Source organism: Oncorhynchus nerka, linkage group LG4 (assembly GCF_034236695.1).
Source record: "Oncorhynchus nerka isolate Pitt River linkage group LG4, Oner_Uvic_2.0, whole genome shotgun sequence".
Taxonomy (NCBI): domain Eukaryota; kingdom Metazoa; phylum Chordata; class Actinopteri; order Salmoniformes; family Salmonidae; genus Oncorhynchus; species Oncorhynchus nerka.
Genome location: NC_088399.1, coordinates 55,209,799 through 55,226,671, shown reverse-complemented (window position 1 = coordinate 55,226,671; position 16,873 = coordinate 55,209,799). Strand labels below are relative to the sequence as shown.

The window sequence follows — 16,873 nt, the reverse complement described above, 5'->3', positions numbered from 1 at the left end:
CTGATCTAATTATTCAATATTTTAGGGTTTCCCTCCACCAACTGCTGTTTTCTGATCTCACCATAGGTTTTGGATGTGATTCAGATCTGGACTCTTAGATGGCCACTCCAAAACAGTCCAGTATCTCTTCTTAACGATTCCTGGGTGCTTTGTGATGTGTTGGGGGTCATTGTCCTGCTGGAAGACTCACAGCCTTCAATGGAGACCCGGTTTTTAGACTCTGGGTTGAACATTGGACTACAAAACACCTGATAATCTGCTGATTTCTTGTACACGTTCAAGACCCCCGGTATCAGAGGCAACAACGAAACACAACAGCATTATCAAACCTCCCCATCTTTGATTGTAGGGATGGTGCATTTGTTGGCATTTACTGTATCTTGGCCAAAAGATGTGCAATCAAGTACTAGTTCCAGGGTAACAATAACTTAATACAATCTATTTTCTTTATTTTCTCAAATCAAATTGTAAACTTAATCTTACAAAAATAAATTTGGTTCTGCAATGTTTCAAATCCAACAATGTGTGGAAACCAAACGTTTTTTTTCAATTTCTTATTTAAGGAAGTGCAAGGGTGTCTATATATTTGGCCGCAACTGTCTATATAAAAACCCACAGCTCTCTGTTACACACCAGGCACACATCATTTTCGAAATTGTACTTTATTTTTTCTTAAAGACATATGTTTTAAAACAGCAATTTTAGAGAATAAATAATGAAACAATTGTGATTTTGATAATTACATTTATGTAATTACAAATTCTACAATACGTGTATCCATAGTCTTGTACTGTAGAACATAGGAATATTCTATTTTCTAAAATAAAAAATAGCCATATCTCCCCCTTCAATTGCATAACAAATACATTAAAAGTAAAAAATTAAGATACAAAAATTCCACCCAATTACCATCCCTCACACCCCTATGCCAATAACAATAGTAGTGGTTGTAATAACTTACATATTTTTTCATTATTTGACTCCATTTAAAACAAAGATATGTACAGTGAGAAGAAGTTGATTGTTCTTCTTGCTTAATTATTCCTCGTCTTTAATTTAAAATAATAAACTAAATCTACATACCAATTCGACCAATGGTAATCATACAAAATAGCATTTACCCCCCCCCCCCCAATAAGGTTACCATCCCACTTCTCCATCCCATATATTGCCCTTCCCTCTTAAGTTATGGACCACAAACCACACTATTCAGTGAAACCCTGTTCATTAGAATAAGTGATATGCTTTTTCATGTAGACCTTGTATCTGATAGTACAGTTTGTACAGTACCAGTCAAAAGTTTGGACACACCTACACATTCAAGGGTTGTTCTTAATTGTTCTATTTTTACATTGTAGAATAACAGTGAAGACATCAAAACTAAGAAATAACACATGGAATCATGTAGTAACCAAAAAAGGTGTTTATCAAATCAAAATATTTTTTAGAATTTAGATTCTTTAAAGTAGCCACCATTTGCCTTGATGACAGCTTTGCACATTCTTGGCATTCTCTCAACCAGCTTCACCTGGAATGCTTTTCCAACAGTCTTGAAGGAGTTCCCACATATGCTGAGCACTTGTTAGCTGCTTTTCCTTCACTTTGCAGTCCAATTCTTTCCAAACAATCAATTCGATCATGAAGGCCTGACTCATGCAGTCTCCTCTGAACAGTTGATGTTGAGATGTCTGTTACTTGAACTCGGTAAAGCATTTATTTGGGCTGCAATCTGAGGTGCAGTTAACTCTAATGAACTTATCCTATGCAGCTGAGGTAACTCCGGATCTTCCTTTCCTGTGGCAGTCCTCATGAGAGCCAGTTTCATCATAGCGCTTGATGGTTTTTGCAACTGCACTTGAAGAAACTTTCAAAGTTCTTGACATTTTCCCGATTGACTGACCTTCCTTCATGTCTTAAAGTAATGATGGACTATAATTTCTTATTTGAACTGTTCTTGCCATAATATGGACTTGGTCTTTTACCAAATAGGGCTATCTTCTGAATACCACCCCTACCTTGTCACAACTGACAAAAGGAAAGAAATTCCACAAATGAACTTTTAACAAGATACACCTGTTAATTGAAATGCATTCCAGGTGACTACCTCATGAAGCTGGTTGAGAGAATGCCAAGAGTGTGCAAAGCTGTCATCAAGGTAAAGGGTGGCTACTTTGAAAAATCTCAAATATAAAACACTTTTTTGGTTACTACTTGATTTCATGTGTTATTTCATAGTTTTGATGACTTCAACATTATTCTACAATGTAGAAAATAGCAAGAATAAAGAAAAAACGTGAATGAGTAGGTGTGTCCAAACATTTGACTGGTACTGTACATAATGACTGAATCCAGCTGTGGAATGGTATGTGTACTCCGAACCACCCACCACATATGTTTTATTCTGTTGTTGCTGATTTTTAGATGATACATATATTTGATCTTATTTTTCGAGAAGTGTTGTTGCTCCTTTGCTATACGGTTTGGGCGAAACCAAAATGCTGGAAGTAGTTTCTTGATAGAACTCATATCTTCCCTGGGAGAGAGAGACAGAAAGAAAGAGAGAGGATGAATACAAATATTAAAATAGTTTAGATTAGCATATACAGTGGAGTCCGAAATTATTGACAAATAATTCTAACACTGAGCTGTATTGTATGCTCAAAATAATGGGGAAATTATATTATTATATACTAATACAGTTGTTCAGAGAAAGATTTAGTTTAACAAGTAATTATTTTTTTCCTCAGAAAGGTAGGGGTCAAAATGATTGACACCCGTTTTCAATACCTCACTTTGCGAGGATAATGTCGCTGAGCCTTTTTCTAAAATGTTTTATGAGTTGGAGAACACATTGGGAGGGATCTTAGACCATTCCGCCAATCAGAATCCTTCCAGATCCTTGATATTCTTTGTCTGCGCTTATGGACTACTCTATTCAATTCAAACCACAGGTTTTCAATGGGTTTAATTTTTTGGGGGGGGTCAATTAACAATTTCTTTGTGGGTTTTGATGTTTACTTCAGTGCTTGGGGTTATTGTCTTGCTGGAAGATTCACTTGTGGCCAAATTTCAGCCTCTTGGCAGAGACAACCAGGTTTTTGGCTAAAATATCCTGGTACTGGGTAAAGCTCATGATGCCGTTGACTTCTTTGACAAGGCCTACACGTAAGCTATTTTGTTTCAACTGGTCCTTGAGCCTTGTTAAGTTTAACGGCATCATAAACATTACCCAACCAGGCAAACCTGGCTGCCTCTGCCAGGAGGCTGAAACTTGTCTGCAAGTGGATCTTCCAGCAAGACAATCACAAGCACACATCTAAATCTACAAAGAAATTGTTAAATTTGCCAAAAATCTTAGGACTTGAAACCCATTGAAAACCTGTGGTTTGAATAGAAGAGGGCAGCCCATAAGCGCATATTAATGATATCAAGGATCTGGAAAGATTCTGTATGGACGAATGGTCTAAGATCCCTCCCAATGTGTCCTCCAACTCATAATTTTTTTTTTAAAGGCTCAGTGACGTTATCCTCGCAAGGTGAGGTATTGAAAGGTTTTGAAAACAGGTCTGTCAATCACTTGAACCCCTACATTTTCTTAAGAAAAAAAGTATTACTTGTTAAACAAAATATATTTCCCTGAGCAGTATTAGTATAAAATGATTTTTTTGATTTTTTTTGGAGCATAGAATATTGATCAGTATTTGAATTATATATTTTCTACAGTAATTTTTCCTCATCTTTATAAAGGGTGTCAATCATTTCTGACCCCACTGTATATTTAATATGTTCACACTCTTCAGTGTGGGAGAAACATCTTCAAACACGTTGGTTACACAGATATCACATGGATGTCCTCATTTTTCACTAAACAAGCACGCCTAGGGTACATGCAACTCATACAGTGACAACCATACTGCTGCATTGATGTGCATTTCTTATTTAAATCTTTTTTTTGTCTTGTTTTGGCAGGCAAATAAATTCCAAACATGCACAATAGGAATTCTGGGAGATATTTTTTCTAGTTCTCTTCTTAATACTCTTAATACTCTAGTTAAATCTCATTGACCAAACAAGTAAAAAAATATACATTCCTATTAAATAATTTTAAAAGATAACAGAGGACGATTTTCAAACTCATCCTCTAAAATAAGCAGTTATATCAAAGGTTGCACATGAGACCGTAGCCTATGGCTTCTTTTTTGATTGGAAATTCGTAGTAACCCAGAATTCCTACAGAGGAATGCTGTACCTCAGTCAGCAGCACGTGTGATGTGTCACAATGACAACATACAATTTTACCCCAAACTCTCACATGAAATGTTAGTGTCTCACTTGGTACACACACAAAACCACACACACTACTTTATTTATTAATACACACAAGTACTTTATGTGGATCTGCACAGGTACACATATGCACACAGCATCATTATGTTACTAATTTGTAGGTAGGCTACACATACTTATTCTCACAACGAGTCATACCAAAAACAAACAAAGTTCAGGCACAAAGTCACTTGGATTCAATTACAACCTCACAAAAACCCTGCGCTCCCAGAAACTAAAACACCAACCAACTAAACATGGGGGATATGTAAGAATGATAATCATGACAAACAACAAAAAGGAAACTAATCAAAAACAAAATCCATCAAAGGAAATATTTATATCCATGTTTGATTTTAGGGTTAATGCTTAATATTGCTCTGCGCAATAAAATACTTATATTACAAAAAAATATAATAGCATGTCATGATAATCAATTGCTTACAAAATCTTGAGTACAGTGATAGTATAATTGATCAGTGTTTGCAAAACAGGACAAAATAATAGAGGAAACTCACAATGCACCAAACACAATTCATGGTCGCCACAGCAACTCGCCATGCAGTTGAGCATGGTGAATAAAGGCAACGGTCAAAAATAAAATTGCTAATGGCAACCATCACAGGCAATATTGCCACAGCAACCAACACAGGCCAATTAACTTACAACGCTGTGAGAGGAAGGTTTTTTTAGCGGTTGCTAGGCAACCATAGCCACGTAGTCTCCACGATATATGTATGGACAGGACAGTCTTGACTGTGGTATGATGTTTTTTCAGGAAAATGACATATGACACAGCACAAAAACAATAAATAAAAAGTACAAAATAAATTAATAACGTATAATAGTTATTGTCTTCAACCCAATCATACAACACTTGCTATATTTGTCTGGACTATTTCAAATCTACTTTTGAATAATTAAACATTTTGTCAACCCTTTTGTCATGGCAGTGTTATGGCCATATCTCAACAAACCAAGTAGTCCTATGATTTTGTGTAAATGTTTTAAACAACTACTGCTTTTAGAAGACTGTCACCTCACTCACATGTGGATCTGGGTCACTTACACTATATATACAAAAGTATGTGGGCACCCTTTCAAATCAGTGGATTCTGCTATTGCAGCCACAGCCGTTGTTGACAGGTGTTTAAAACCGAGCACACCGCCATGCAATCTCCATAGACAAACATTGGCAGTAGAATGGCCCGTACTCAAGAGCTCAGTGACATTCAACGTGGCACCATCATAGGATGCCACCATTCCAACAAGTTATTTCGCAAATTTCTGCCCTGTTAGTGCTGCTATGTTCAACTGTAAGTGCTGTTATTGTGAAGTGGAAACGTCTAGGAGCAACAATGTCTCACCCGCAAAGTGGTAGGCCACACAACCTCACAGAAAAGGGCAGCGTAGCACGTCTGTCCTTGGTTGCAACACTCACTTCCGAGTTCCAAACTGCCTCTGGAAGCAACGTCAGCAATAGAACTGTTTGTCGGGAGCTTCATGAAATGGGTTTCCATGGCCAAGGAACCACACACAACCCTAAGATCACCATGCGCAATGCCAAGCGTTGGCTGCAGTGGTGTAATGCTCGCCGTCATTGGACTCTGGACCAGTGGAAACACGTTCTCTGGAGTGATGAATCACGCTTCACCATCTGGCAGTCCGACGGAGGAATCTGGGTTTGGCAGATGCCAGGAGAACGCTACCTGCCCCAATGCATAGTGGCAACTGTTAAGTTTGGTGGAGGAGGAATAATGGTCGGTCTGTGGCTGTTTTTCATAGTTCAGGCTAGGCCCCTTAGTTCCGGTGAAGGGAAATTTTAACACTACAGCATACAATTACATTCTAGACGATTCTGTGCTTCCAACTTTGTGGCAACAGTTTGGGAGGCCCTTTCCTGTTTCCGCATGACAATGACCCCGTGCACAAAGCGAAGTCAATACAGAAATGTATATTTGTCATGATCGGTATGGAAGAACTGGCCTGTACAGAGCCCTGACCTCAAACCCATCTAACACCTTTTTGGATGAATTGGAACACCGACTGCGTGCCAAGCCTAATTGCCCATCATCAGTGCCCGACCTTGTGGCTGAATGGAAGTCCCCACAGAAATGTTCAAACATCTAGTGGAAAGTCTTCACAGAAGAGTGGAGGCTGTTGTAGCAGCAAAGAGGGGACCAACTCCATATTAACGCCCATGATTTTGGAATGAGATGTTCGACGAGCAGGTGTCCACATACTTTTGGTCATGCAGTGTATTTTATCACAGTTGATCATTTTAATACTGATCTTCCACAAAATTAAAACATAAAATTCTCCCTTTATCCCATAATGCCCTTAAGACACCGAAGCCAGTTCCACTGCATTTTTTCATTGTTGCCCTCTAATCAGATACTGATTTAGACCTGGGACAGCGGTTGGGTGCAATTCATTCTCAGGTAGAACAGAAAACCAGCAGGCTTCGGCCCTCTTAGGTTATAAGATGAATAACCCTGCCATAACCTACCTTTAATAGTTTCCACTCCCTGTCAATCGCCCTGACCATCCATCTCACCCTTCATTCTCATCCCACCTTGCTCACCTCATTTAGTAGGGTCGGTTGGCATCCTTGGGCCTCTTAAGCTGCACCTTGAGTCTCTTCATGCCAATCTGGAAACCATTCATGGCCTGAATTGCTGTCTGAGCACTGGACGGGTTGTCAAAACTCACAAAACCTGAAGAGAAGCAAACAGTTATAGACAATTCTGTGAAAGTATTAATACTACAAGAAGAGAGCAATCCTTCCCAGCACTGCCTCCTCAATATCATCATTGACTGTGTTCCCAATGTGGCACACTATTCCCTATGGGCCCTGGTCAAAAGTAGTGCACTACATAGGGTACATTGTGTCATTTGGGACGCATTCGTTGTCATCGCCGTCACTCACCAAAGCACTTGCTCTGATTGGTGGCACGGTCAACAAAGACCTTTGCTGAGATGACGTTGCCGAAGGGGATGAACATTTGCAGCATCTCTGAGTCAGTGAACTCCTGAGGCAGGTGATAGATGAAGATGTTACACCCCTCAGGCCCTGAGAAGAAGAATACAGTGCAAGGTTAGACCATCAAGGCTCCCTGAGGGGTTCTTACGTGACTTGAGATTATCAGGATGAGGTAGTGATTGAGGCAGTGTAAACTTTGTGGGAAACCAACATTGAAAATAGTCAAAAGTGAGAATTCATAGGAGGGAGGACAAGTAGGTAGAAATTACCTTCTCGTTGCTGCAGTTGCTGAGGCTGCTGATGTTGCTGTGCAAGCATTGTGTGTTGGTGTGGGAATGGCTGCCCCACCATTCCATAGGCAGCAGGGTATGTTGCTGTGGGTGTGTTCGCATAAGTAAACATTAAGGACTGTTGAGAGGGCATTTCAAACCTAAAATTTCCTCTGGGAAATTTTAAGGACTCAAGCGGACTCACTACTGTCCCACCTGTGTAGTGCTGCATCCCTGCGTATGCTTGCTGAATAGGATCCAAAACTGGACTCTGAGCTGAGAGAGAGAATCAAAGAGAAAAATAACAGCATGATTTATCAACTACTGTACAAACAAGCTTTTAGGAGGATGAGTACATGCTCTAAATGGCATTGGGTGCCGTGCACCAGGATTCTTAGTAAACCAACCAAAATCCTAGATAAGGTTCATTGGATTACATTTTCATAATGATACTCTTGACTTTCATCAGATTGAGTGAGATACCTTGGTAAGAATGAATTCCATTGGTGTACAGGGTTTCAGATGCTGACTGTCCATTGGGTGGAGCTGGCACTGGAGGGTAGCTGAGTGGTGGAGGCAGAGCAGGCACTGGTGTGGCTGCCATGGTGGGCGGAGTGCTGGTCCCTGCACAGGAAGAGCATTCGGGGACAGACAGACATGGTCAAACAAACACAATAACAAATGCAATAAAATAGTATCAAAGGCAGAAATATATGGGGCAAAGACTCTAGAAAAACAAAATATATACTGTATAAAGAATAAAGAGAAACTGTGAGACGAGCAGAGAATCCTGTAGGAGGGGATGAAGTGGTGGAGGATGAGAGCTTCTTATTACCTGAGGTAGTGAGTGATGCGATGGGCGTGGCCATGAGGCTGCTGGGGTTGAGGGCAGCCAACTGCTGCATGGTGATGGTGGATACAGGAGACAAATACGCCGACTGGGCCACCAGAGCCTGCTGCTGCACCAGCTACAAAGAATGAAGAGAGAAAGAGGGAGTCCTTCGATGTCATTCACTGTCAGTATGCGTCCCAAATGGCACCATATTCCCCATATACAGTACATTCGGAAATTATTCCCCTGACTTTTTCCCAAAAAATGTTACGTTACATCCTTATTCTAAAATGTATGCATTTTTGCAAATGTATTAAAAATGAAAAGTATTCAGACCCTTTACTCAGTACGTTGTTCAAGCACCTTTGGCAGCAGTTACAGCCTTGAGTCTTCTTGGGTATGACGCTACAAGCTTGGCACACCAGTATTTGGGGTGTATCTCCTATTCTTATCTTCAGATCCTCTCAAGCTCTGTCATGTTGGATGGGGAGCGTTGCTGCATAGCTATTTTGAGGTCTCTCCAGAGATGTTTGATTGGGTTCAAGTCCGGGCTCTGGCTGGGCCATACAAGGACATTCAGAGACTTGTCCTGAAGCCACTCCTGCATTGTCTTGGCTGTGTGCTTAGGGTTGTTGTCCTGTTGGAAGGTGAACCTTCTCCTCAGTCTGAGGTCCTGAGAACTCTGGAGCAGGTTTTCATCAAGGATCTCTCTGTACTTTGCTCTGTTCATCTTTGCCTTGATCCTGACTAGTCTCCCAGTCCCTGCCGCTGAAACACATCCCACAGTATGATGCTGCCACCCACCATTGTTCACTGTGCCAAGTTTCCTCCAGATGTGACTCTTGGCATTCAGGCCTAAGAGTTCAATCTAGGGTTCATCAGACCAGATAATCTTGTTTAGGAGCAAACTCCAAGCAAAGTCTGGCCACTCTACCATAAAGGCCTGATTGGTGGAGTGCTGCAGAGATGGTTGTCCTTCTGGAAGGTTCTCCTATCTCAACATAGGAACTCTGGAGCTCTGTCAAAGTGACCATCGGGTTCTTGGTCACCTCCCTGACGAAGGCCCTTCTCCCCCGATTAGTCTTGGTGGTTCCAATCTTCTTCCAGTTACGAATGATGGAGGCCACTGTGTTCTTCGGGACCTTCAATGCTGTAGAAATGTTTTGGTATCCATCCCTAGCTCTGTGCCTCGACACAATCATGTCTCGGAGCTCAACGGACAATTCCTTCAACCTCATGGCTTGGTTTTTGCTCTGACATGCACTGTCAACTGTGGGACCTTTTCTAGACAAGTGTATGCCTTTCCAAATCATGTCCAATCAATTGAATTTACAACAGGTGGACTCCAATCAAGTTGTAGAAAACATCTCAAGGATGATCAATGGAAACAGGATGCACCGGAGCTCAATTTCAAGTCTCATAGCAAAGGGTCTGAATACTTATGTAAATAAGCTATTTCTGTTTTAAAATGTTGAATACATTTGCAAACATTTCTAAAAACCTGTTTTCGCTTTGTCATTATTGGGTATTGTGTGTAGATTCATATGGATTTTTCTTAATAAGGCTGTAACGTAACAAATTGTGTAAAACGTTAAGGGGTCTGAATACTTTCTGAATGCACTGTAGTGCACTACTTTTGACCCATATAAGAAATAGGGTGCCATTTGGGACATAGCCATTTTACTACAACTAGTGTGTTGGCCTGCGTATTACAATCTCTGCATAATGCCTGTGTTTGGGGTTCAGTACTACTAGTACTCACTACCTGTGTGTAGGCATTGTAAGCCCCGAGGTGTAAGGTCATGGGACTGATGACCCCCAGCTGGGACGCCACCTGCTGCATGCGCCTTATCCCTCGCTCTTTCTCAGAGTCGGCGAACTTCACCACCAGGCTGGAGGAGGCACCCTGCAGGGGGAGATTACAGATATTACACAGCAAAAATGACACACATCTCTGTAACCAAATGACCTATATAACCAACACGAGGACTGATGAGGGCATTCCACAAATATGTTCTCAACTCCTATAAATTACAGTAGGCCATGGAGTGTTTGTGTAGGAGGAGGTCTGACGGTAGCAGTGTTTAACTGTTGATGAGTCCCTATGTTGTGTGAGTGAGTGAGTGAGTGAGTGAGTGAGTGAGTGAGTGAGTGAGTGAGTGAGTGAGTGAGTGAGTGAGTGAGTGAGTGAGTGAGTGAGTGAGTGAGTGAGTGAGTGAGTGAAAGAGAGAGACTGACCGGTAGAGTGCGGCTCCCATGCAGAGTGCTGATGGCTGCCGCAGCCTCTACGTTGTTCTGGTACTTCACAAAGGCACAGCCTATAAAACATGACACATCGTCAAACCCTGGCCTCCCCTCACGTGACACAACATATCCCTAGAAAATGCATCAGACAATCGGCGCTTCATTAGTTATAGCTGCGTCATTAACTGTGGTCCACAAAACATTAATTGCTTCATCAATCATAGCTCATAAACCACGTTGACCAATATTAACTATGACCTATAAAACATATTGCATCATTATATTCCCCAGGTCTTTGCTGTACATGAGAATGTGTTCTCAGTCAACTTACCTGGTCCACTAATAGTTAAATAAAATTATAAATGAGTCATACCTCGTACAACAAACACAGAAAATGAAGCATCCATCTTTGTAGTGGTATGAGTTTGATTGTGACTGATTCCTGACCTTAATGGTAATATTTTAGTGGTGTTGATGTTGTGGTGTTGATATAAGGCTAGACGTTGTAGCGGTCAGTGTTGCAGTAATGGTGTTGGCTACCTTTGCTAGTGCCGTCAGGCCCGCGGAGCACTGTGCACTCTTCAATGCTCCCAAGCTCCTCAAACATCTTCCTCACGTCGGCATCCGACTGCTGCTTCCCCAGCATGCCAACAAACAGCTTCCTGTCTTCTAAGGGGAATGTGAGGTGAGGGGCCAAAACAGGAACGAAGAGAGAGGAATATGGACAGACAGTGATGGAGAGAAGAGCAGAGAGAGTGGTTGGTTGAGGCCAGTAATAGGTAGAGGCAAAGGGCATGAATTAGAATGGAATTATTTAATGGTTGAGAGAGAGAGAAAGGATAACATGTAGGTAAAGAGAAAAAGTTATCATACAACACAAGAACATGCTCAGGAATTTGCACCTTATAAACCAAAATGTGTTAATCAATCAGCTACATTTTTAATTGGATGTTGTTACAATATATGTAGTATATTGACGTCTGTGAATATTGTGCTATAACCCTGCTATATATGGAAAAGGCCACCAGAGTGCAGTATCAATAAACCTGCTGCACAAAGAGCATGATCTGGCTCAGACTGGAATGCTTCTTCGTCATCCAGTTCTGTATGCTTAGGTGACAATGTCTTTGAGGTCATGAAAACAGCAGTTGAAATCCTTATTATATTTACTTTCTTTAGTCTGGCACTTAAGAATAATTCTACTTGAATATGGGGGGGGGGGGGGGGGGTTAGGAAGAATTTCTAGAAGTGTTATTTAGAGGCAGGTGGTGCTTAGCAGCAGTGACGAGTGGGTATTTTTGTTGAAGCTGGGCTGAAGCCATTTCAGGGTTTAGTCTTGATTGTTGTTTAAAAAATGTAACACGTTAGACAGGTGTTTTGGAAAGGTGTTGATTGAACAGTTGCAATTCTCTTCAGGGGTTGTTTGAACAGGTGTTGCTATGGAGGGGTGTCTCTTACCCCCTCTGCCCTCGCTGTCTGCTGGCTTCACTTGAATGGGCCGGTTCATCTGAAATAGAAAGCCCACATTACATGGTCCTCTTATCCCAAGGCACATCCATAATTATGAAGATTCTTGTTTATTTGCTTTACATACAGTACCAGTCAAACGTTTGGACACACCTACTCATTCGAGGGTTTAAAACTATTTTCTACGTTGTAAAATAATAGTGAAGACATCAAAACTATGAAACAACACATATGGAATCATGTAGTAACCAAAAAAGTGTTAAACAAATCAAAAGTTATAGTTTATATTTTGAGATTCTACAAAGTAGCCACCCTTTACCTTGATGACAGCTTTGCACACTCATGGCATTCTCTTAACCAGCTTCATGAGGAATGTTTTTCCAACAGTTCCCACATATGCTGAGCACTTGTTGGCTGCTTTTCCTTCACTCTGCGGTCCAACTCATCCCAAACCACCTCAATTTGGTTGAGTTTGGGTGATTGGGGAGGACAGGTCATCAGATGCAGCACTCCATCACTCTCCTTCTCGGTCAAATAGCCCTTACACAGCCTGGAGGTGTGTTTGGGGTCATTGTCCTGTTGAAAAACAAATGATAGTCCCACTAAGCGCAAACCAGATGGGATGCCGTATCGCTGCAGAATGTGGGGTAGCCATGCTGGTTAAGTGTGCCTTGAATTCTAAATAAATCACCAACAGTGTCACTAGCAAAGCACCCCCACACCATCACACCTCCTCCTCCATGCTTCACGGTGAGAACTACACATGCTGAGATCATCTGTTCACCTACTCTGTATCTCACAAAGACACGGCTGTTGGAACCAAAAATCTCAAATTTGGACTCATCAGACCAAAGGACAGATTTCCACTGGTCTAATGTCCGTTGCTCGTGTTTCTTGTCCCAAGCAAGTCTTTTATTCTTATTGGTGTCCTTCAGTAGTGGTTTCCTTGTAGAAATTCTACCATGAAAGGATGATTCACTCAGTCACCTCTGAACAGTTCATTTTGAGATGTGTCTGTTACTTGAACTCTGTGAAGCATTTACTTGGGCTGTAATCTGAGATGCTGTTAACTCTAATGAACGTATCCTCTGCATCCTCTGGGTCTTCCTTTTCTGTGGTGGTCCTCATGAGAGCCAGTTTCATCATGGTTTTTGCGACTGCACTTGAAGGCATTCTTGAATGTCTTCACATTTTCTGGATTGACTGACCTTCATGTCTTAGTAATGATGGACTGTTGTTTCTCTTTGCTTATTTGAGCTGTTGATGCCATAATATGGACTTGGTCTTTTACCAAATAAGGATATCTTCTGTATACCGCCCCTACCTTGTCACAACACAACTGATTGGCTCAAACGCATTAAGAAAGAAAGAAATAACACAAATGTACTTTTAACCAGGCACACCTGTTTATTGAAATGCATTCCAGGTGACTACCTCATGAAGCTGGTTGAGAGAATGCCAAGAGTATGCAAAGCTGTCATCAAGGCAAAGGGAGGCTACTTTGAAGAATCTCAAATATTAAATATATACTTTTCTGGTTACTACATGATTCCATATGTGTTATTTCATAGTTTTGATGTCTTCACTATTATTCTACAATGTAGAAAATAGTAAAAATAAAGAAAAACCCCTTGAATGAGTAGGTGTGTTCAAACTTTTGACTGCTACTGTACATATATTGTGTATGTATGTAGAACTCAAGAAAGGGCTGGAATATGAGCTGGCCACTCCCTCACATTCTAATGAAGCCCTGCCCATCACCCTCCTGGTTTACTGTTCTTTTTTTCCTCTCTTCTCATTCCCCATCAATTATATTCCCTCCCAGAGAATGAGTGTGTCTCTCTCTTAGACACACACACACACACAACCACGCGGGATTAGGCAAGTGATAAGATTAAGAACGCTCGCTGGCTAATCCGGATTACAGAAGCACGCTGGATTAGAATGGTGGGAGATTCTGAACAGAGAGAGAGAGAGGGGGAAGGAGCTGTAGAGGAATGGATGGAATCAGAGTAAGGAAAGAGCAACCAAAACAAATAAGGAAACAGACAACCTTTCACACATCATAAAAACACAATCCACAAAAATTACTTTTGTGGACCAATGACACAATCATTATAATGATGCAGGTCTAGCTAGGCACTTCAATATTCTCTTTCACATATGTGGTGGTGCACTGAGAAGGAGAGCAGATGGAGGATGCAGAGAGGACAGTGATTGGCGAGGAGCAGAGCAGAGTCAGTGTGTTAACGGTGGCTTAATTAAAGTCTTAATTATGGAGCTGGTGACATTTGAGTCAGTCACTGATCCCTGTCTCTGATTGATTAACCTTGATTGGTCACCAGGAGACAGTATTGATCAGTGCTGGTAGGGCCCTTGCCATCTGCATGCACAAACATCATCACCAGCAGGCCTTGGGTTTTCTAGTGGAGTGTCCCATTGATTACGACAATTAATTAGATGACCATGTGAATTAAGAAGCACCTGTTTACCGGGAAGGATTGAAAACAGTAATCAAAATGCCTTTTTACGTTGTGAATGTTCCCGGGAGTCAGTAAATAGAATAGAATTTTGTGCTCAGAGGTGATGTTTTTCTATACGCCTCAAATGTTCGGCAAAGTCAACTTGGATAAAGTCATCCACTAAATGAGTTGCGGGATAAATCCTCATTTGCAACGGGTGAAAGACTACAGTATTAAAACACAGAACAAAACCAAAAGATCACATTTTAGCCTACACTTCGACTTTAACGACACAACCTAATCATGATACAACAAATGTCTCAAATAGAATTTTAGGATATAATGTTCCCTGAATAAAATATTTGAGTATATTTCATATAAACGCTAGGTTAGTCTATCTATGACTTGAGTTCTTCCACGGTTAAGAAGCGGAGCAAATGGCACAAGATAATGGAATTAGATTATAGTGGAGAAGTGGAGGCCAACAAGGCAGTGGCACTCGAGGTCGACACGGCAACCAGCCCTGCTAATCTGACAAAGTCTGCACCTCGCATTGCGGTCACCATGACAACCTTGTGATGAGATCCACAGCAGGTAAACAACGTTGCCAAGAACATCGTGCGTAGGAGAGAAAAAGAGATGGATGAAGGAGAGAAAAAACCTATGAGAAATAACGGGTTGAGAGACGCTGGGATTATTAGATATGTCGTGAGGGAGAAAGGATGCTTGGGGGGTAACTGGAATTATAGGGACAAAAGGACAAGGGATGGTGCCTGTTGCATTTAATTGCTGCCTCAAGGGCAGATACTGTAGGGACCAAGAAAATGTCTGCTTCTATTACACTGTGCAAGCAGAGCCATTTTAATATTTTTCTCTTCTATATTTTCTCTTTTTCTGCAAATCAACAGGCTCATTTTAAAAACACAGCACAGATTAAACCCGGCCAAAGGCCAAACCCGCCCTATCTGTGACCCAATTTAGCTTTAAATGTTCATGTTGTCCTTTTTCAAATCCAAATATACAGAGACATTATGATTATTATTCAAACTCAACAAACACAGTGGCACAAACACAATGTCCACATAGGCAGCCTTTGCACACATACACTGTCTGTTCCTGGCAGTCTCATATGTATAGGCACTCTCTTGCTCACATTGACATGAGCACACAGTTAATCTTTCCCTCTGTGATGCCAAAAAGGATTTCACTAGGATTACAGTATGAGATATTAAATCCATAGATTATCCAATCAAATCACAGCAAGACCCCTCCCCCACACCTGACCCCCTCCCCTCAATGCAAAACACACACATCACCCTACTGATGCTTGTGCACACACACACTCAGACACACACTTGCATTTATTGAGAAGTGTGAATGTGGGATGGGAGATGATAGGAGAGACATGGTGTGGACATCCCTGTTAATCACATTCTTCCCTCCTTTCTTACCCTCCCAAACCAGAGAAAAGCTCATAATCTCTTGTCCCCTCCACTCACTCACTGTATCAATAAGTCCCAAACAGGCTGAAGTAAAGAGGGTGACATATTTGTCTCCCCTTTTTATCTCAAATCCATTCTGCCTGTCTTCCAGAAAAATAGGGACTCTGAACGGTAAATATATCAGTGGAGACCATCTCTGTATTTTTCAAGAGCATTTACAAGGAGGGAGGGAGGGAAGATGGGGGGGCAAAATGACTATTTTCTCCCTCCTCTCCATCACACAGCACTGGTCATTGCATCACACCGGTTACCTAGCAACCTGGCATCCCTCGTCCCCACCGTCTCCTGGCAACGAGACCTGGGACCATAATCAACCTGCCACCCCATCCCCCCCTCTTCTCTCCGCTCCCTCATCTCCCCCTCCACATCACACACACACTAACAGAGATACTTAGAGTACAGAAAATATATTGGTGGAAATATAGGCTATATCTCTATTCGCAGATGCAAACAAAAAGAAACTCACACAGACAGATAAAACACTCGCACAAAGAGATGAACAAAGTAACAAAGGCAGGCGCAGGAACAGAGGTACAATCCCAAACACAAACAAAGACAGGAAATCTCCTACGCACACACACACATGCCAACAACCTGTTATCAAAGTCTGTTTTCAGTATGTCACTGTTACTCCTCCCTAGTCATGCTCGTTCTGTCTATATATTTAAGGCTCTCTGGGGTTGGGTCGTACATAGAAATATATAATCCCTATTGTAGAATTACTAAACAATTCTATTTCTTTGGGGTCATACAAGAGGAAGAGAGAGAAGTACCACAATTATTTATGC

The 16,873-nt window shown here is 41.4% G+C and overlaps 1 protein-coding gene across 5 annotated transcripts in view; it reads right to left on the bottom strand.

Annotated features, from left to right (window-relative positions):
- Nucleotides 1-1,855: 1,855 nt before the first annotated feature.
- Nucleotides 1,856-16,873, bottom strand: part of LOC115128216 (CUGBP Elav-like family member 3) — a 32,799-nt gene continuing 17,781 nt past the window's right edge. Inside the window, exons 4-14 of one of the 5 annotated variants that reach the window (XM_065017664.1) lie at nt 12,113-12,161; nt 11,195-11,323; nt 10,649-10,728; nt 10,176-10,316; nt 8,414-8,546; nt 8,062-8,202; nt 7,795-7,854; nt 7,579-7,683; nt 7,256-7,399; nt 6,911-7,043; nt 1,856-2,533 (exon numbers count right to left, since the gene is read on the bottom strand). In XM_065017664.1, the coding sequence (XP_064873736.1) occupies nt 6,916-7,043; nt 7,256-7,399; nt 7,579-7,683; nt 7,795-7,854; nt 8,062-8,202; nt 8,414-8,546; nt 10,176-10,316; nt 10,649-10,728; nt 11,195-11,323; nt 12,113-12,161 (1,110 nt within the window). In that variant the 3' untranslated portion in view covers nt 1,856-2,533; nt 6,911-6,915. Of the gene's footprint in view, nt 5,083-6,910; nt 7,044-7,255; nt 7,400-7,578; nt 7,855-8,061; nt 8,203-8,413; nt 8,547-10,175; nt 10,317-10,648; nt 10,729-11,194; nt 11,324-12,112; nt 12,162-16,873 lie in introns of all 5 variants that reach the window. The other 4 variants (XM_065017665.1, XM_065017662.1, XM_029657874.2 and 1 more) reach the window with 4 other exon arrangements.